The sequence below is a fragment of the Bombyx mandarina genome, chromosome 10 (assembly GCF_030267445.1).
Source record: "Bombyx mandarina strain Sakado chromosome 10, ASM3026744v2".
Classification (NCBI taxonomy): Eukaryota; Metazoa; Arthropoda; class Insecta; order Lepidoptera; family Bombycidae; genus Bombyx; species Bombyx mandarina.
In genome coordinates, this window is record NC_143217.1 from 14,598,584 (window position 1) to 14,620,860 (window position 22,277).

At 41.0% G+C, this 22,277-nt stretch overlaps 3 protein-coding genes across 8 annotated transcripts in view; 2 read left to right on the forward strand and 1 right to left on the reverse strand.

Annotated features, from left to right (window-relative positions):
- Positions 1 to 14,547, forward strand: part of sni (SDR family oxidoreductase sniffer) — a 241,398-nt gene extending 226,851 nt beyond the window's left edge. Inside the window, exons 1-5 of one of the 2 annotated variants that reach the window (XM_028182358.2) lie at positions 3,308 to 3,443; positions 11,016 to 11,067; positions 12,627 to 12,817; positions 13,514 to 13,663; positions 14,264 to 14,547. In XM_028182358.2, coding sequence (XP_028038159.2) covers positions 3,327 to 3,443; positions 11,016 to 11,067; positions 12,627 to 12,817; positions 13,514 to 13,663; positions 14,264 to 14,488 — 735 coding nt within the window. In that variant the 5' untranslated portion in view covers positions 3,308 to 3,326 and the 3' untranslated portion in view covers positions 14,489 to 14,547. Of the gene's footprint in view, positions 1 to 3,307; positions 3,444 to 11,015; positions 11,068 to 12,626; positions 12,818 to 13,513; positions 13,664 to 14,263 lie in introns of those variants that run through there. The other variant, XM_089730703.1, reaches the window with a different exon arrangement.
- The window catches only part of Trxr1 (Thioredoxin reductase 1), a 29,049-nt gene extending 12,511 nt beyond the window's left edge, over positions 1 to 16,538 (reverse strand). The window contains exons 1-3 of one of the 5 annotated variants that reach the window (XM_028182354.2): positions 3,480 to 3,633; positions 2,640 to 2,723; positions 443 to 663 (exon numbers count right to left, since the gene is read on the reverse strand). In XM_028182354.2, coding sequence (XP_028038155.2) covers positions 443 to 663; positions 2,640 to 2,723; positions 3,480 to 3,492 — 318 coding nt within the window. In that variant the 5' untranslated portion in view covers positions 3,493 to 3,633. Of the gene's footprint in view, positions 1 to 442; positions 664 to 2,639; positions 2,724 to 3,099; positions 3,235 to 3,479; positions 3,695 to 16,470 lie in introns of those variants that run through there. The other 4 variants (XM_089730695.1, XM_028182356.2, XM_028182355.2 and 1 more) reach the window with 4 other exon arrangements.
- Positions 1 to 22,277, forward strand: part of mmd (disintegrin and metalloproteinase domain-containing protein mind-meld) — a 937,314-nt gene that overhangs the window by 854,602 nt on the left and 60,435 nt on the right. The gene's annotated exons all lie outside the window — the stretch shown is intronic.

Here is a 22,277-nt window from a genome sequence, read left to right on the forward strand (position 1 = left end):
CGTAGATGGGTGGACGAGCTCACAGCCCACCTGATGTTAAGTGGTTACTGGAGCCCATAGACATCTACAACGTAGACGCGCCACCCACCTTGAGATACAAGTTCTAAAATCTCAGTATAGTTACAACAGCTACCCCACCCTTCAAACCGAAACGCATTACTGCTTCACGGCAGAAATAAGCAGGGCGGTGGTACCTATCCGCGCGGACTCACAAGAGGTCCTACCACCTACCACCAACTGAAAACACCTGCGTATTTGAAAACTTAAGATATGAGAAAATTAGAAACCGATTTCTATAACGCGATGGGAATCTCAAACACACAAGACTAAATTACACAATAAAAGTTTTACAAAATTTATTGAATACAATGACTAATTATGTATATAATAAGAAACGGGACGGTCACGCCGTGACTAGTTCGTTTTGAGATTAATCACTTACATGTATGCTCTCTCCAAGTAAAGCAGCTTGATGCATCAGCTTCTTCGGAATACACCCTACATTAACACAGGTTCCTCCCAGGCCCCACTTGGTGCCTTGCGGTGAGGGTGTGACGTAGTCCAACACAGTCACTTTAGCACCCAAGTTCACAGCCTCCTTGGCGCAGGCCAGTCCACCGGAGCCACCTCCGATTACAGCCAGATCATAGTCGTATGTTCCTGCTAAAATATTTTTAAAATTTACTATGATGGAGGAATTAACTGTTTTTTTTTTAATTACATACGAGTATTTTGGTTTGATTAGGCTTATAATTTTTAATTACTAAGTATTTTTATTTAAAATTTTTAACAAAATTGCTTTTTAAAACAAAATGATGATATCGTTTTATTTATTTTTTAGAATCTGTTAATTTAGAACTACATGATTGTCATTTATTAATATATAAAAAATATTAAAAAGTAACAACATTGAACATTAACAATAATATACTAATTGATAAGCATAAACACAAATGAAACATATATAAATATATAATATATGATGCATTCTTTACATGAATATGGTTAAAATTCATGAGTCATTTACCAGCTTGTACTATGTGGTAGATAATTAAATTTACACCCAACTTTCGCTTATAAAAATGAGGTTTCAAAACAATTGAAGCCTGTAAGCATCTATCTGCCTTTGAAATAAAATAGTACATTTTCAGTTCTGAACTTGCATCAAATACTATGAAATTATAACTATGGAAAAGTTACTTGAGCTTTGAAACAAATTTGAGATAATTTAAAACACTTTTTGACTTTAGTGTAATGGGCATAGCCGTTTTTACTTCATATCAAAGGGTTTAATTTTTTTGGCATATTGTTTTTAAAATACTCTTTTAATAATACATGTGAAAAACAATGGAACATGTAACACACGAAATGCTACTGAGAAATATTTCTATTTATACAGGGTGTCCCAGAAAGAATGGATAATCCTGAAACACCTCATAATAGAGTTAATGGGGACTCAAAATAAAAAATAAAAAAAATATTTCTCAGGCAGTCCATGTAGAATATTATAACACCAAAAAGCCTATGGATTTCATTTATTTCTAGCTGTTGTATATTCCAAAAACGCAAAATTGTTGATATTTTCCATACTACTAAGTAATTCGGGTACTACATGAGAACTTTTTTATTTTTTTATTTTGTGTCCCCAATAGTTCTACTGTGAGGTGTTTCAGGATCATCCATTCTTTCTGGGACACCCTGTATATGTTTTAAAAACTTTCAAATATTGATATAATTAATTATGTAATTAATATTAACTCCACACTAAAACAAGTATATTCCCATTTGATATATAACCCACAAATCGCATGAAACCGCCTATGTTATGATCACCAGAATTTTACTCTAATGGATAGCCCAAAGTTTACTTCTTGTAGTGTATTATAGATACGACAAGGTAGATGACTGGTTTTATATTTATTAAAATGAGTTTCGATTTCCAAATTTGTTAAATTTATTAATAAACTCAAAGAACCACATCTGAAGGCTTCGCTGTACCCTGGCATAGCTGATAAAATTGCATAACAGTAAACACATATATTTGATTTGTCTGAATAAGCCTCACCGCATGTTCCAAGATGTTGACAATTATTTATAGGAAGATTGTAAGTTTTATTATGTGAGGGATATGTTAGAATAGGCCCAATGTGTGACTACATGACTTTTATTCAGTAGGCAATAGCTTGCTACTGCCCCTGGCATTGCTGACGCCAATAGCTCTGGTAACTACTCACCATCAAGTGGGTTGTAATCTTGTCTGCCTATAAGGCCAATAAAAAAAGCTCTTGATCTCTGTCATTCATAAAATGACTTTTAATTTAGACCATGTTTTAAAATTAGATTAAAAAATCAGTCAACTAGCCCATTTAAATGTGCTCATAAGTTGCAGTAACAAAATAGTATGAGGTCGGTAAGTTAAATTGACAAAGGCACACCAACACCATTTAACTTTTACTACCCAATAAGTTTTACACAATAGTTGGACATACATATACATTTCAATACCATAGAACAAAACTCCACATGAATTAACAGTGTGCTCTTCAATAATGTATTCTGGTTTTCTCTGAGCAATGAAGGCTGCATAACCAATTCCCCATTGCAACAGCAGTGAATGTGCAGAGAAAAATATGAGATACCTGGTATATTGTCTACTGGGATTACTTTTGTCGTTTCTAGCGGTGCTACTGACTTGGTTTTACGGCTACAACACATCCAACCTCCTGACCAGGAAATTTTGGATATGAGTATATTATTGTCAAATTATCAATACTTTATGAATATTCTCATTATTCTTCATTAATTTTACTATTCATATGGTCAAGTTTAATAAAACTTTTAATATAGGTATATAAGAATGATTTTCAATTGAAAATGAAATGTGTACAAAAATTGTGTAATAATTGTGTATGATATTTCACCATTGCCACACAAAAAAGTGCTAAAGACCAGTTATATGCGAGCATATCAACCACAAACACAAACGGGTGCAAATCGTATTTTTTTTAAAGGAAAAAACACGGATTTTGTTAGTCGCGATGAGGTTATGTTAATTATCTTCGCCTCAAGGCTACGGACAAAGCTATTACGAGTACTTACTGCTGGCCAGCGAACGCCTTGCCACCAGAAACACATTTTCGCTTAACTTAAGCGGCTTAAACAAATTATTTATCCTGCATAGGCTGTTCAGGATTGTCATTCTGACAACAATAAATGACAGAGACAACAAATAAATAAACTACCTCGTTAAATCAGGGTTGACGATAACTTTCTATCAAACGTCAAGAAACTATTAAGAGTTGAATCAGTCGGTTAAAGAATCAAGGATGAAGACAGTCCTCATCACAGGAGCCAACAGAGGCCTCGGCCTTGGTATGGTGAAATATCTTACTCACTGCAAAAAGTCGCAGAGAATTATCGCAACTTGCCGAAACGAATCCGAGGTAGGTTGATCGCTAATAAAAAAACAAATAACCTACCGACAGGTGCCATTTCTGCAACAATTGTTCAATTCACTATCACAAAAATATATTAACACGAAACAATAAGAATCTTTAAAATTTAACTACAATACAACAAATCTCGCGGCCAAGTACTCGAGCCGTCACCGGGCAAACTAGTTTTATTGATGCGCGAAAGAGACGAAAAATACCTATACTTTATGACAGCTGACGTCATGTTGATATTGGAAAAGAGAATGACGTTTCACATTTTGTGTGATCATGAAAATGTTAAAACCATACCATAGCACACAATACATACTTTATGACCTCATTACCGTATTGATGAAAATGTATCAATTTATGCTTTTGGTTTTTGTAATGTTCTTTTAATGTTTTGAGAGTTGGTCTCATGTATTTAAGTAAATGTATCGTTTATGTACCTATGGAAAGTACTTTAGTTGAACGCCACGCATAATTGCTCTTTAATATTCTAGTTTTTTTTATCTAGCTGAGGTGGGCAATCAATTACGGCCGGAAGCAAATAGACGTACCTACGTAATTGTTTAAATAGGCTCCCAAGCTTTTAGTTTAGTACCCACCTTGAGACGTAATATTGAAGTTTCTTGAAAACTTTGAAGGCGCATAATTCTTATATTTAATAATATTCTAGAGGTCTTAGCGCTAGAATGAGCAGTGTATTATCAGATGTGGTTACCGGAGCCAATAGGCATCAATCACAACATAAATGTCGCCCACTAATATGTATCTATATTTCATTCCTCCAGCAGAATTAAAATCGGTTTAACATAATTTTTTGTCAATATAAACAATTTTGTAATAATGTTCTTATTAAAACAATGCATAAAGGTTGCAATCGGAATTGGCTGATTTTTATGTAAGTAGTACCAGTTTCGAGTTTCATTGGAATATTTATTTTGCGGGTCACAAACAAGCTTATTATTATTTTTATTGCCCGTGTAAGCAGACGCGCATACGGCCCACCTGATGGTGAGTGGTCACCGTTGCTCATGGACGTCAGCAATTCCAGGAGCAGAGCCAAACCGCCGCCTACCGTTATAATACTTATAATATACAGATTTGACTAAATATGCACATTACATCTTGGTTCCTATGTGACAAAACCTTAAAGATAGACATCCGCGGGTTAAAATACAAAACGCTCAGCTAATTCGTACTAAAGTTCTAGTGTTACGCCATAAAATATTCGTAGGCAAGAATGAGTCACAAATTATATTTTTTTGATTAGATGGGTGGACGAGCTCAGAGCCCACCTGGTGCTAAGTGGTTACTGGAGCCCATAGACATCTACTACGCAAATGAGCCATCCACCCCGAGATACAAGTTCCAAGGTCTCAGTATAGTTATAACGGCCGCCCCACCCTCCAAACCGAAACGCATTACTCTTCACGACTGAAATAGGCAGGGTGGTGGTACCTACCCGTGCGGACTCACAAGAGGTCCTACCACCAGTAACTACGCAAATTATAATTTTACGGGTTGATTTTTTATTACACGACTAGCTGACCCGGCAGACTTCGTAATGCCTCAGTCGGTAAATAAAAGATCTAAACTTTTATAAAATAAACTTAAAATAAACAAAAGGAATCCGTTCGACGGGGGACACATCAAAGGGAAAACAAAATTGTTATTTTTATTTAATTCCGGGCATTTTCATATTTTTCTACCTTTTAAACCTTCTCTGGACTTCCACGAATAATTCAAGACCAAAATTATCAAAATCGGTCCAGCCGTTCTCGAGTTTTAGGGAGACTAACGAACAGCTATTCATTTATATATATATATAGATGTTATTCTTTCACCGTGGAAGTCAATCGTCAACATTTGTTAAGTTACATATTTCATTAGAAAAAATTATACCCGCCTGCGGGATTCGAACACCGGTGCATCGCAACATACGAATGCACCGGACATCTTATCCTTTAGGCCACGAAGACTTTTCTTAACATTATGTTGCACCGGACATCTTATCCCATTCCGATAGAGGCACCCGTCACGTGCGGACGTGCTCATCGTCCACTCGATCGCCCGGTCTTTGTTCGCCCGGCTTTTGTTAGCCCGGCCATTGTTCGCGCGGCCTGTGTTTGTGGTACATCTGCCGACTAAGTGCTCTTTCTGGAAGTTTTTATTTGTTTTGTTTCCTTTTGTTGTTTCTGTGTTCGTGGTACATCTGCCGACAAAGTGGTTTCCTGCAAGTATTTATTTGTTTTGTTTCTTTTCGTAATTTCTGTTTTGTTGTGCTTTTTCTTTGTCCTGTAGTAATCGCGCCGCATTGCCACCTGTGTTCAATAGAACCGCTCAGGTCCGAGAAGTTGGGGCCTCGCCGCAAGGCGAGTGTTTTCAAGACCCGGGGCCGCCCCACCTGGGTACTCAGCGATCATGGACGCTGTATTCGCGGAATTCCTCCGACTTCGCCACCCACAGCTCGCCTCGGAGTTTTTGGCCTTCAAGGCCAATCACACTGCGAGCCCTCTCGAGGACTCCGCCGCGCTCGCTGCTCCTGCGTCGCCTGTACCTGCGTGCAGAGCTTCTGCATTGAGCACCGCAGCCTCTGTCGTGCCTGCCGCTCCCGTGTCGCCTATACTGGCGAGAAAAGCTGCTGCGTCGTCCGCCGTGACCATCGTTTCAGCTGAGCGATCATCCGCGGCCTCCGTCGCGCCCTCTAAAACACCTACACTTGCTCGTAGGTCGCCTGCACCCGCCTCCTCGTGCTCCGACTCTGACTCGGACATGGAGGTCGACCTCGCCCCCGCCTCATCGACGGATGGATTCACCCTGGTACAGAAGGGTAAGAAGCGTGCCGCGGAGTCTCGAGCTCCCGCGGCCGCTAAAATTAGCAAAGCCGTGAACGCGTCGCGCCCCCGCCCTCAGACTCCCGTTGCGCCCCCAGCCCGTGCCACTCCGTCGCCGCGTCCGGTGGCACAAAATAAAACCCAGACCCCTCCCCCGGTTATCCTTCAGGAGAAGGCAGCTTGGGATCGAGTTTGCCTGGCCCTTAAGGCCAAAAATATAAATTTCACGAATGCCCGTAACCTCGCGAACGGCATTCAAATTAAGGTTCAAACACCCGACGACCATAGGGCCCTCTCTTCTTACCTCCGTAAGGAGCGTATAAGTTTCCATACGTATACGCTCCAGGAGGAGCGCGAACTCCGCGTTGTAATACGCGGAATCCCTAAAGAGTTAGATGTAGAGCTCGTAAAAGCCGACCTGTTAGAACAAGGCCTACCAGTGAATTCTGTGCACCGTATGCACACCGGTCGCGGTAGGGAGCCATATAATATGGTTCTAGTCGCTCTCCAGCCTACCCCCGAGGGTAAGAAAATCTTTAACACACAGACCGTCTGTAGGCTCTCTGGTATCGCTGTCGAAGCCCCCATAAAAAAGGCACTCCTAGCCAGTGCCATAACTGTCAATTGTACGGGCACTCTTCCCGTAACTGTCACGCGCGGCCCCGATGTGTTAAGTGTTTGGGCGATCACGCCACGGCCCTCTGCGCTCGCGACCAAAAAACCGCGACGGAACCGCCTAGCTGCGTCCTGTGTCGAACACAGGGTCACCCCGCGAATTACCGTGGTTGCCCCCGAGCCCCTAAAATAAATCGCCGCGTCGCCCGCCAAAACCGCCTCCGAGCTTCCGGCCCAGACATCAAAGCCTCGGCACCCTCTGCGTCGCAGGCTAAGCCAGCGTTCGTTCCGGCGCCGGTGCCCAGTGTCTCGGCCTGGGCAAAACCGCTGCCGTACACGAACACGGCTACAACTCCCTCCTCCGCAATTCGTCCCGCCCCCGCGACTCGTCCCTCTCCCGCGACTTGCCCTCCGACCGCGTCCGACAATCTCGCTTTAGCGATCGACTTCTTTCAGTCGATCAACTTTGAGCGCGTTAACGCTTTGGGCGACGCCATTCGCGCTGCCTCCACTGCACAACACTTTATCGCCGTTGTGCAGGAATACGCCGACGTATACGCGTCATTAAATACGTACGTCCTCCCCTCACTCCGCCGGTAATCAATGGCGTATATAAGTAGAATAAAGCCCCTATCCGTAACGATAGGATTTTTTAACGCTTACGGTCTCGCAAATCAACGTGATCAGGTTTCTGACTTTTTGCGTGACCACCAAATTGATATCTTTTTAGTGCAGGAGACCCTACTTAAGCCCGCGCGCCGTGACCCTAAAATCGCGAACTATAACATGGTCAGGAACGACAGGCTCTCTGCCCGTGGTGGTGGTACCGTCATTTACTATAGAAGAGCCCTGCATTGCGTCCCGCTCGATCCTCCCGCGCTCGCTAATATCGAAGCATCAGTGTGCCGAATCTCACTGACGGGACACGCGCCGATCGTTATCGCGTCCGTTTATCTTCCACCGGATAAGATCGTTCTAAGCAGTGATATCGAGGCGCTGCTCGGTATGGGGAGCTCTGTCATTCTGGCGGGCGACCTAAATTGTAAACACATCAGGTGGAACTCACACACCACAACCCCGAATGGCAGGCGGCTTGACGCGTTAGTCGATGATCTCGCCTTCGATATCGTCGCTCCGCTAACCCCGACTCACTACCCGCTAAATATCGCGCATCGCCCGGATATACTCGACATAGCGTTATTAAAAAACGTAACTCTGCGCTTACACTCGATCGAAGTAGTTTCAGAGTTAGATTCAGACCACCGTCCCGTCGTTATGAAGCTCGGTCGCGCTCCCGATTCCGTTCCCGTCACGAGGACTGTGGTGGATTGGCACACGCTGGGCATCAGCCTGGCTGAATCTGATCCACCATCGCTCCCGTTTAACCCGGACTCTATCCCGTCTCCTCAGGATACCGCTGAAGCCATAGACATCTTAACGTCACACATCACCTCGACATTAGATAGGTCATCGAAACAAGTTGTAGCGGAGGACTTCCTCCACCGCTTCAAATTGTCCGACGATATTAGGGAACTCCTTAGAGCTAAGAACGCCTCGATACGCGCCTACGACAGGTATCCTACCGCGGAAAATCGTATTCGAATGCGTGCCCTACAACGCGACGTAAAGTCTCGCATCGCCGAAGTCCGAGATGCCAGATGGTCTGATTTCTTAGAAGGACTCGCGCCCTCCCAAAGGTCTTACTACCGCTTAGCTCGTACTCTCAAATCGGATACGGTAGTAACTATGCCCCCCTCGTAGGCCCCTCAGGCCGACTCGCGGCGTTCGATGATGACGAAAAAGCAGAGCTGCTGGCCGATACATTGCAAACCCAGTGCACGCCCAGCACTCAATCCGTGGACCCTGTTCATGTAGAATTAGTAGACAGTGAGGTAGAACGCAGAGCCTCCTTGCCACCCTCTGATGCGTTACCACCCGTCACCCCGATGGAAGTTAAAGACTTGATCAAAGACCTACGTCCTCGCAAGGCTCCCGGTTCCGACGGTATATCCAACCGCGTTATTAAACTTCTACCCGTCCAACTCATCGTGATGTTGGCATCTATTTTCAATGCCGCTATGGCGAACTGTATCTTTCCCGCGGTGTGGAAAGAAGCGGACGTTATCGGCATACATAAACCCGGTAAACCAAAAAATCATCCGACGAGCTACCGCCCGATTAGCCTCCTCATGTCTCTAGGCAAACTGTATGAGCGTCTGCTCTACAAACGCCTCAGAGACTTCGTCTCATCCAAGGGCATTCTTATCGATGAACAATTCGGATTCCGTACAAATCACTCATGCGTTCAACAGGTGCACCGCCTCACGGAGCACATTCTTGTGGGGCTTAATCGACCAAAACCGTTATACACGGGAGCTCTCTTCTTCGACGTCGCAAAAGCGTTCGACAAAGTCTGGCACAATGGTTTGATTTTCAAACTATTCAACATGGGCGTGCCGGATAGTCTCGTGCTCATCATACGGGACTTCTTGTCGAACCGCTCTTTTCGATATCGAGTCGAGGGAACCCGCTCCTCCCCACGACCTCTCACAGCTGGAGTCCCGCAAGGCTCTGTCCTCTCACCCCTCCTATTTAGCTTATTCGTCAACGATATTCCCCGGTCGCCGCCGACCCATTTAGCTTTATTCGCCGACGACACGACTGTTTACTATTCTAGTAGAAATAAGTCCCTAATCGCGAAGAAGCTTCAGAGCGCAGCCCTAGCCCTAGGACAGTGGTTCCGAAAATGGCGCATAGACATCAACCCAGCGAAAAGTACTGCGGTGCTATTTCAGAGGGGAAGCTCCACACGGATTTCCTCCCGGATTAGGAGGAGGAATCTCACACCCCCGATTACTCTCTTTAGACAACCCATACCCTGGGCCAGGAAGGTCAAGTACCTGGGCGTTACCCTGGATGCATCGATGACATTCCGCCCGCATATAAAATCAGTCCGTGACCGTGCCGCGTTTATTCTCGGTAGACTCTACCCCATGATCTGTAAGCGGAGTAAAATGTCCCTTCGGAACAAGGTGACACTTTACAAAACTTGCATAAGGCCCGTCATGACTTACGCGAGTGTGGTGTTCGCTCACGCGGCCCGCACACACATAGACACCCTCCAATCCCTACAATCCCGCTTTTGCAGGTTAGCTGTCGGGGCTCCGTGGTTCGTGAGGAACGTTGACCTACACGACGACCTGGGCCTCGAATCAATTCGGAAATACATGAAGTCAGCGTCGGAACGATACTTCGATAAGGCTATGCGTCATGATAATCGCCTTATCGTTGCCGCCGCTGACTACTCCCCGAATCCTGATCATGCAGGAGCCAGTCACCGTCGACGCCCTAGACACGTCCTTACGGATCCATCAGATCCAATAACCTTTGCATTAGATGCCTTCAGCTCTAATACTAGGGGCAGGCTTAGGGACCCCGGTAACCGTACTCGTCGAACTCGACAAAGAGGTCGACGTGCAACCTAACCCATGCATCAGCCCGCTGAGTTTCTCGCCGGATCTTCTCAGCGGGTCGCGATTCCGATCCGGTAGTAGATTCATTCGCGAAACAATTGCTCTTGAGTTGTTAGGTCTCCTTCGGAGGCGCTCGGGCAGTTGTTAGCAAATCCCACCCCTCTTGGCTGAGCCTTTGCTCGCCCACCTGTCCTGGTGAAACTGGAAAGGCCTTCGGGCCACCAGTAAACATTCAATCATAAAAAAAAAACATCTTATCCTTTAGGCCACGAAGATTTTTCTTAACATTATGTGATCAGTCAGCACTACATTCAAATGTCGACGAACAACAGATTAGTCGTTCGTGACCACGAAAACTATAAAGCATTCGGTAATAATATAATGACATTAAAGAACCTGAGATCAAATTGTAAAAGTTGTTTTAATTATTGTTAGATTTGATAATATTAAAAAATATTTAATTTTCACACGCGTATCGTATGGACGCATAAAACAGTGAAGTACCTACCAAAACATACCAGATTTAGTCAGATGACGAATGCTAAATATATCATCAGGAATAAATGGGCCCCCGTTGTATGTTAGTCAGTTATGTGTTCAGTGACCACATTAACTAACAAGTTACGAATAATATTTATTTTTTCTTTTTACAGGAACTAAAACAATTGTCGGAGAAAAATCATAATGTAACAATATTACATTTAGGTACATATTTACTTAATTATTAAAATAGATTTTCTAGTTTATGTCACCCAATATTGATTTCATTTTTTAATCTTAATTCTATTGCTTAGATTTTCAGATGAGCTCACGATTCATCTGATGTTAAGTGGTTAGTTCAACACATGGACATCCCAAGGCGAATTCCGCCACCCACTGTTAGACATGAGGTTAAAGTCTCAATGGTCCCACACTTCAAATTGGGCCGCATGAGGAATTCCCCATAAGAAATAGGCAGGGTACGACGCATTAAGAGCTCACACAAAATACCCAACGACCTCAGTGTCTCACAATACAAGTATATGTCGAATCCGAATCATGACTACCTACAATTGATCAAGAAGACACAAAACAAACGTATACAGGGTCTAGAGTGAAATGAAAGTGCAGACTGCGCTCTACCTTGTTAATGAATTGATCGTAATTAACCTAAAATATGTTTTATGTGTCATGATCATTCGTAAAACTCAAGTAAAAACTTAGTAAAACTAAAATATCAAGATCTTTATTTTCTCGTCCGAATCCCTGCATTAAGTCCACAATGAGTGACTATGTTCGAAACATAGCAACCCTATTTTCCTCACCGCGGCGGAAGCGGGGGAGAGGCGTGGAGTGACAAAATAAAACGACGTGCATCGACGAAAAACACAATCAATTGTCGGTCCCGTAAAACTGTATTAACTTTGCTCCGATTAATAAACCAGCTTTAAATACAGTGCACTTTTATTCGTATAAGCCTTGCACCCAACATCTCATCGCAACGGCGCCAACATATGGTCAATGTCGAGCGTGATAATCGATCGAGGGCTATATCGAGGGGATCGAAAGCTATATAGTTTAAGCGACATTTCGCTCAATACGCGACATTTATTTTATTATTATTTATTTTAAAGGTGCCTCTCTCTCTCTCTCTCTCGCTTCCCAGCTATTTATCCCACATAGTGGAGGGATCAGCTTTCCTGACTTTACTCCTCCACTTCGCTCTGTCTTCGACATCCTCGTCAGCAACATTGCATTCTCTCTTGTCCTTCAGCACTACGTCCCTCCACCTTGTCTTGGGTCTGCCTCTAGGTCTCCGAGCGGGGAGGTCGAGCAGTAGCGCCAAATTTCCGACGTAGTCAGGTGGCTTCTTTTTCACGTGACCATACCATCTCAACCTACTCTCCTGCATCTTGTCGGCGATGTCCCGTACACCTAGACTTCCACGCACGTAGGTACTCGTTGCGAATTTTATCGAGCCTAGGTGTTTAAAGGTGCCTCTTATTTGCTATTAGCGTCAATAGTTCGATGTTTTCTAAACTTCAATTAAATTTAATACTCCATTCAAATAGTTGAAGAAGTTTTTTTGTGGTATTGTTTCCAAATTTTAAACTTCATATTATGGCTCTCCGGTAAAGTTTCAAAAATGTCTCATAAACCAAATAGCTTTTAACCCTCGCATTATAATCCGCATTGCAACATATATTTAACTCCATTATTATATTCACTCTTAAATAATAAGTGTATTAACTAGGTTCGTTTAATTCGTATATTTTATATTCAAGATGTCACAAACTTTTCTGGTTACGATAATTTGACGGCACAGATAAAAAATATCGTCGGAGACCAAGGACTTAATCTGTTAATCAATAATGCCGGTACAACAACCAAATTTACTAAACTGGGGCTGGTGAAGACCGAGCAGCTGATGGACAACCTCACGGTGAACACTGTTGCACCGATCATGCTCACTAAGGTAAGTCAACATTTTTAGAGTTTCGGCAAAAACTGAAATTCTCTCATAAGTTTCGCTCTGTTATATCCTTTTGGTATACTGTTAATGTGCTGAACAAGCAGCACATGTTATATTCTTTCATCACTGCACTTATTTGCTTAGACAAGCAATGTAGAGTGATATAAAAACCAAGACAGCCTCGTGGGCGCCAGTCAACGGGTCAGTCTTAGAGTCAGTGGGTCAATCTTAGCGTCAGCGGGTTAATCTTAGAGTCAGTGGGTCAATCTTAGAGTCAGCAGGTCACCGAGGATAGGCGCAACATATTTTCTCCTTTCATACTCCTCTATCATATATCATTTCTTCGCTGACTCCCCTCTTACACATATCACTTTCACGCAATCCATCCATTTCTTCTTAAGTCTACCTCTTCCTCTAAAGCCTTCCACACTCATAGTTAAAACTTCTTACCAACTATATTGTCATTTCGTCTTATCACATGTCCATGTCATCCCAAACGCGCACTTCTCAACTTCTCTGTCACAGGTGCTAAACAGTTTTTGTTCTGATTACCTATATAAATTAACAGAGTCGAACAACACCTTCATATATTGGTTACAGTGTTTTCTAACTCACTGCACTGTACTTAAGAAGTTCTTTATCACCAAAATTTTCAATTACTACTTTCCATAGTAAACAAAAAATCTGTCACTCCACCAGAGTCTGCTGCCACTATTGAAGCGAGCAGCCGAGCTTTACAGTGGCGAGGCAGTGGGAGTAGAGCGAGCCGCCGTCATCAACATGAGCTCTGTGCTTGGTTCCATAGCGCAAAATGATCAAGGCGGCTTCTACCCCTACAGATGTTCAAAGGTGAGCCACTAATATGATCATACATAATAAACGCTGTTGGGTAAATGAGTGCTCATTTTAGAAATACTTTTTAATACGTACCGTAAATTGGGGGGAATCGGTACCCTTTCCTAATCCAACACAAATTTTCAGTAGTTTTCTTATGGTAATACCAATAAAATTGAGACTAAATGGTTCCGGAGGCTTAAATTTTTATATACGATGCGTTATTGTACATAGTTCATTACAAAATATACACAAAAACTGAAAAAACTCGCTTGACCCGATTCACCTTGGCTTTGAGTGGATCAGGTTACGTATGGGGACAATAGTTTTTCGATAGAGCTGCCACTATTTAATTGTTAAGTACCTACTACTTAACTTAAGGTAATTAACTTTTTAATGAGTTACAAAACCTTGATGACTAAATTAAGCTATTTAATATTCTTAAACACTAAGTAAAAGTCATTTTCAGTTCAACAAAGTTAAATCTAACAACAAGTATTGTGACATCCCAGGTTTGTCCCTATTCTACCTCTAGCCCCTATTGCCCCCAATCTACTGTAATACGTTCTCGTTTTAGAATTTTATACAAACATTTTCCAAAATCATCATTTACAGGCGGCGCTAAACGCGGCAACGAAATCAATGAGCATCGACTTGAAGAAGGAGAGCATCCTCGTTGCTTGTATGCATCCCGGCTGGGTTAAGACCGACATGGGCGGGAAAAACGCTCCCTTAGACGTTGACTCGAGCGTTGCGGGAATTTTCAATACCATAGAGAACTTAGGAGAGGCTGACAGTGGCAAGTTTTTACAATATGACGGTACTGAAATACCTTGGTAATGTTTTGAAATAGGTACACTAAGTCCTGTTTTGAATAAATAAAATACTGCTGATCAAAACCTGCGTGATTATTGAACTTAACACGTGTGTTTCAAATACTTTAACTGGTGGTAGGATGTCTTATGATTCCGCACGGGTAGGTACCACCACCCTGTCTATTTCTGCCGTAAAGCAGTGTGTTTCGGTATGAAGGGCGGGGCAGCCGTTATACTGTAAAAGCTGAGACTTAGAACTCATGTCTCGATTTGGATGGCGGCATTTACGTTGTAGATGTCTATGCGCTTCGGTAACCACTTAACACCAGGTGGGCCTTGAGATCGTCCATCCATCGAAGCGATAAAAAAAATACTTTACTGTCTTCGTTATTATTCGTTGACAGTTCAATATTGTACTAAGGGCGGTACTAACGCCAAACATAAAGATGATATTTGACATAGGTATGTCTATTCTATAAAGAGAATATAATAGATTGGATTTTAAGCCGGTTCGCTTTGAAAAAAGGTAGGTCATCTTTCAGAGCCTTCTTTCATTGTCTTATTGACTTTTTATTTTTCAATTATTAAGCTGTAATTTGAAATTAAAAGCATAATAATTAAAATTACACTTGAAAAAAGTTTGACATGATAATGTGGGAACTCTCGACTGTCGGTTAATGTAGTGGCATATATCCGTTAAAAATGTTTGCTATCACCACTAACTATAATAGACTTAATTTAGATACGAGTTCTTGAAATAAAAATTCGACCAATTCGACAAAGACCACCGTCTTGACTTGCATCGAATTTTTATGGCATGACTTGCAGTGTCGAACATCCGGTGCAACAAAATCGTTTCCAATAAGAATGAAAGGTAATGCTGTATCACTCGAAAAATCAGAGCCCCAAAAAATCGTGAACGAGATTTTTAATTTGTCGTTATTGTAAAAACGGTTTTTAGTTTGGATTTGAGTACGGACTCAATCTCTTAATATTACATTTGTATTTTTTTAACTACAGTAATAATAACTGCGCTCTTACAATATGTTAGCAATACCTGAATCTTATTTACTGTCATAGTTATTAACGTAATATTTGAGAATGTGAACTTATTAGATCAACAAGACTGTACTATTGTTAATTATCATATTACTTTTGGGTGGCCGATCGATGGCCTAGTAAGACATATTATAACAGGTAGGTATATAATAATATAGTTAGCGGATATTTCTACTCGACTCAGAGGACGGGACAGCGAATAACTGCCATCGCCTCACACATTATCTTTCGGATCCTTTCGATCCACTCTGGATGCTTTTAGTCATTCCAAACACCGGACACTGTTCTCGTCGAATGCGACGAAGAACTCGACATGCAACTAAATCTAAAGACACAACCCACTCAACTCAATTACTCGACGGATCTTCTCAGTGGACTGTACATGAATCCATCCGGTGGTAGATTCAGCACAGCACCACTGTTACTAGAACAAAGGTTAGCAAACTCTCTCAGGCTGAGCCCCGTGAACTCGCCCACCGGTTATAGTGAAGCTAGAGTTTGAGGTCACTGGCAGGTAGTTAAAAAGCTTCTAGAGAGAATTCCGATTTAAGATACTTGTTAATTTAAAAACTTTTATTGCATTAGAAGACAGGTCGAACTCAAATCCACGTTGGGAAATGGTAAGAAATAAATAACATGGTGGTAGGTATTTATGCGGATTTTACTGTACTTCGTATCACTAATAAACAAAAGAAAAATGATTTCGAAGATTGTTATATTCTAAAAAAAAGCGGTGACTATTTTTGCTAAAATCAGAGCGTTTATCCTATTATGAAAATAACAATTTATGTTCCTTTTTTTTTCTTAAAATAAATTGATTTAAAAAAATCTTTAACATAATCCGATCAGCGTTCGTTTCCTTGTGCCAGACCTTCATAAAATGGAAACCTTATTATGTTTGTAATATTGAGAGCTCTTAAATTTTTAATACTAATTTGAATCACTCACCCTCTTCGGGAGGGGATCGAGCAGGGATTTTGGCGATAACAGTTGATTCCGTTTTCATTGGATCTGATTGATCTGAAATAAAAGTAAAGTATGAAATCATTGGATGTTTTAATTGAATTGAATGCAATAAATCTATACCCTAGTCTAGCGTCAAATATCGCCCAAAATAAATAAAAGATTGTGGTAAAATATGTATTTAATAGATATGATTTGTATGTATAAAAGCCTCTGAATTTATTTACACAAAAAACATAACCTTATGTTACGTAAGGTAACGTATTCAATACAAGTTAAGCTCCTATTTAAAGTACATTCATATTCTTCTTTGTCGTATCACTCTTATCGGAACGATCGTGGTCGTCAGTCAGTATTATTGCTGTAGGCAGATGTTAAGCGCCTCTCGAACAATCACCATTTCTCCCGATTTAAGCCTGGTACACTCATTGTCATGGCAGTGTTTTGACTTTACAAGGAATACTTTCAGAAAAATGGAATCGACCTCGTAAACTCGTAAGCTCGTAAACATTAATTACTGAAAATATGTCACTACAGTTATTACAAAAAGGATTTTCTTTCCATTTTTTTTTTTGCTAAATATGATTTGTACTAAGAGTCATACATATGTAGTACATACCTCCTACATACAGTGGGCGTTTACCCCGGTAACCGTACTCGTCGAACTCGACAAAGAGTTCGCCGTGCAACCTTGCCCATGAATCAGCTCGCTGAGTTTCTCGCCGGATCTTCTCAGCAGGTCGCGATTCCGATCCGGTAGTAGATTCATTCGCGAAGCAGCTGCTCTTGAGCTGTTAGGTCTCCTTCGGAGGCGCTCGGGTAGCTGTTAGCAAATCCCACCTCTCCTGGCTGAGCCTTTGCTCGCCCACCTGTCCTGGTGAAACTGGAAAGGCCTCCGGGCCACCAGTAATCCTTCAACCATAAAAAAAAAAACAGTGAGCGTATTACACGGAAAAAAAATTAGGGATTTGAATGCAGCCTTGCATTTTCATCTTTTGCTCGTATGGTTACATTTTATTTTGCATTCGAAGGCATATTATTGATGCACGTGGTGGATAGGTCAGAATTAAAAAGGTATTTATTTGTTACATTTATTTTATTCATGAAATACAAATCAAATCCAAAGAGGCCCCGTTTACAATATATTCAACATGTTATACCACTAATACCAGTGATTTAATAAATAAATAAAATATAAAAATCGACACCTGCAAAGAATAGCTTTGTATAAGTAATATATAATTTTTTCGTCCTTCGTGAGGAAAGATCTTTTCACTGTAAAAACTATAACGTTGTAAATAAAAACCACCAGGCTTGTTCAATGAGAACGGATGGGGGCAGTGTAATAATAGCATCAAAGCAAAAGGGCATTAATACATATTAGACTTGTGGTTTTATCAACGTATAATTTTGGTAAAAATTTGTTGTTTTTCACTGCGAGTGTCAAAATATCAATTTCCTTCACATGACCTCAGACGAACTCTGAGCGGCAAAGATGCGTTAAGCTTTACAAGGAAGACTATCGCAGACCTCTTAAACCAACATCTTGTCTTTATTTGAATTAATACGGAAAACGTCAATTATCTTGTCGACATTCGGCTCTAGAATGGATTTCCTTTTCACGCTATTGAAATATCAAATGGGGTTTGAATAAACCTCAGGGATTTGCACCTGTTTGATTTTGCCTTTAGTGCTACCGGTGTCCTTAATCAACGGTGGTCAGGTTGATCGTTTATTAATGAAGGAAATATAAAAACATGCTTACTGCAGCTGTAATGGCATGAGAATATCTGTGGGCTTCAGTAATCAGTTGAAAACGAGTTCTTCTGACCATCACGCCACTAACCTTGGTTTAGCTATGGTATAAATTGGTTATTTTTAACGGACTTTACAGGGAAAACTTTTTTATTACTGCTCTCGGTTCGGGCCATGTGTTTTTATTATTATTACCACATATAGATATTTCAATCTATTTAACTATACTGTTATTTCCAGCTTACTTTTAAAATAGAAATAAATATATAATGTTCAGAGTCACAGTTCGCGTTATCATCCCGTGCAACGTATGACCTAGTTTTCTTGCGTTCAAATGAATGTATCGTATGAATTGCCATCTCAATGTATGTGTAACACATATGTGTGTTAGCGCGTCTGCTTACGATTTGCGCTGGCAATCTCTTGCCAATCGCATGCATGACGTTGAAGCCGCTCAACTCATCTCTTGAATATTCATTAATCAAGTGACCCTTGTTATACATACATACATATATTGGTGTACAGTATATGTTAATCCACCTACGAAATATCTGCAATAGGCTAGGGCTAGGGGTTACCGATGTTCGTGAATTTCGCCATTAGCAATGACAATCCAATTCAGCACCAACTGTAAAAGGTTTTTGTTTTATAAAAAAAAAGTTGATTATTTTTTTAAACAATAAAGTTGCATTTGAATTGAATGTTGTGTTCAGAAAACCTATGTTATATTCAAGATAATGGAGACTACTTGTACACTCGCAACTTCTCAATTTCAGCGGAAAAATTGCCCTCTTAGGAAATACCTTTGGAGGGTGAATTTAAAATAATGTGGAGAGACTCATTAAATATAAATAACATATAAGGATAAGGCGCAGTTCGGAAAGATAAAATGGTAATATAGTGAACGTCAAAGAAAGATATTTTGCTGAAAAAGTTGATTTTGCTCGGAATACCGTCGGTGTTGGTCTGACCAATCTCTTTTTTCGAAGTTATTATTTTATGTATTCCTGTCATGGTTCCAAGCCGGTTTCGGCAACGACGACCAAAGTTTTCTGTTCAATAACTTAAAAGCTAATGTCCGCGCTTCTCATGCGCTCTAATATGGCTATGGTAGTCTATCTTGTTCTTAAACGTGCGCAAACAAAAACTATACGTAAGAACACCACTCTGTTCCTGTATACAATATACAGCCTTACACTATAAATGTCATGAGGGAAATTTTAATTTTTGCAAATTTAATTTATACCACTATATTATAATTATATAATGATGAAGAACTTTGCTCCTTACCCGCAAGGTGTTCTGAACATGCACTGATATGTTAACAGCATGTCAGTGCACGTTATCTTAAAGGCACAGTAGGCTTATAAAAAGTTAATTCCCCGGAAGCATGGCTCAAGTTGACTCTACGAAATGCGAGGATGGAGGAATTTAATATGTTTATCTATATGGAATGTATAACTTTTTTAACTGCTCTTGTAGGTAGCATACGGCCCATCCGATGGTGAGTAGTTACCGTCGCCCATGGACTTCGGCAACGCCAGGGACAGAGCCAAGCCGCTGCCTACCGTTAAGTTCTCTCCACAAGCCTCGAAACTATTTGCGAAGTAAGTTCATAAGCTTGCCTCGAAATTTGAGTAAGTTGGGAAAATTAAGAGATTTTCAACCTGAATCTATCTATCACTCTGGTCACAGACAGCCACTCTTGGACAGAGGCCTCCTCAAGCCTCACCACGACGACCGATCCCGAATCAACCTGAATACTAATAATTATTAGGTACTTACCGCGAAATCTATTGCATTTACTTCTATTTATGCAAACATCCATTTCCGCGTAGCATTACACTCGAATACTGAAACTGAATATACCCGATAATAACATTTATAGTACAGGAAATTTGTCGTGTTTTAAACTCAGAAACGTCAATCATCGTTTCATATAGGTATTGTCTTTGTGATCCACAAATGAGATTTAAGCATGATTTAAGATGGATTGAAATTGTAATGTCATATTTTACGCCTAAAAATTCAAAATCATCAACAAAGATCACATATCAGATCTACCAAAATACCTACATATTAGATACCTGTATGCTACGAATAAATAACTTATTATTTGTTCGTAGCCTGTATATGTGCTTATATGCAATACGAATGAGTGTTGCGCCATACATTATAACTAGTCAGGTCATAAGTATTGTCACACAGTAAAAACTTTTCTTTTAGAATGCTGGCCACAAAAAAGTTTATTGAATTCGAATTTCGAATTGTTCATGAAAATAAAAATGTATACTTTTAGAATTTTACTCATTTTTAAATATGGAGTGGACGCTTAAAGAAGACCGTGTTGCAGTTATTGCGTTGCATCGTTGCGGTTACGCGCCAATTCAAATTTTTAACATACTGAAAAATTTGAACATAACCAAAAGATTCGATTATCGTACCATCAAACGATACAATGAAGACTCTAGTGTAGATGACAGGTCAAGAAGTGGTCGCCCTCGGTCTGTTAGGACTCCAGCAGTGATAAAAGCTGTGAAGGCGCGAATTCAAAGAAATCCCAAACGTAAGCAGAAACTGTTGGTCCTTCAGATGGGGTTACGCAGAACCACGGTGAAAAGGGTGTTAAATGAAGACTTAGGGCTTCGGGCATATCGAAGAAAAACAGGACATCGTTTGAATGCTCGTCTAATGGACCTGAGACTGAAGAGATGCCGCGCTTTGTCGAAGCGGTACGCGGGAAAAAAGTATCGGGAAATTCTTTTTTTCGGATGAAAAAATTTTTACCGTAGAAGAGAGCTACAACAAACAAAATGATAAGGTGTACGCACACAGTAGTGAAGAAGCGAGCAACCGTATTCCGCGTGTCCAACGAGGTCATTTTCCATCCTCGCTCATGGTATGGTTGGGAGTTTCTTATTGGGGCTTAACAGAGGTACATTTTTGTGAGAAAGGTGTAAAAACGAATGCAGTTGTGTATCAAAATACAGTCCTAACGAACCTTGTGGAACCTGTTTCTCATACCATGTTCAATAACAGGCACTGGGTATTCCAACAAGATTCGGCGCCAGCTCATAGAGCGAAGAGCACACAAGACTGGCTGGCGGCGCGTGAAATCGGCTTCATCCGGCACGAAGACTGGCCCTCCTCCAGTCCAGATTTGAATCCGTTAGATTACAAGATATGGCAACACTTGGAGGAAAAAGCGTGCTCAAAGCCTCATCCCAATTTGGAGTCACTCAAGACATCCTTGATTAAGGCAGCCGCCGATATTGACATGGACCTCGTTCGTGCTGCGATAGACGACTGGCCGCGCGGATTGAAGGCCTGTATTCAAAATCACGGATGTCATTTTGAATAAACTTTAGTGTCATAAGAATCTATGTTTTGTTAAGTTCATTTTGGTATATGAATGGTTACATAATGAATAAACTTGTTTCAATTATTTTACATTAAACATGTGACAGAATTTATGACCTGACTAGGTATTAACGTGTACGTTGACCAAATGAATTTATTAACTTTTCGCCCTCCGCGCCGATCCTCCGTCGCAGAGCTACGTAAAAGGCGGTTTATACACACCAGCTCCAGTAGTTTCGGGGCCGCACTATACTCTAGTACGGTGTTTCCCAACCTGGCGCCCACGCCCCACAAGGGGGCAATTTGATAATTAGGGGGGGCAATCGCACTAAACTAATATAGAAAATCTGCATTAAAATTATTTTGAATTTGAATTTCAGTTTTTTATTATATGTTTTGAAATATTACTTACTACGTTCTAATAACAATTTAATTGTGATTTTTTCTTAAAACGTATCATTTATGTTTCTTAAGTGAACAAATCAATTTTATAATGTTAAAAATTATGTATGGGGGGCATAAAATTTTAGAAATGTTATAGTGGGGCATGGCACAAAAAAAGTTGGGAAACTCTGCTCGTGGAATTTAAGTAAGCCTCTGCCGATATCGGACGAGGCTGGGAAACTGTCCAATAATCGTATCACGGGAGTTGTTTTGTGGGTCACGAGAACAGCCTT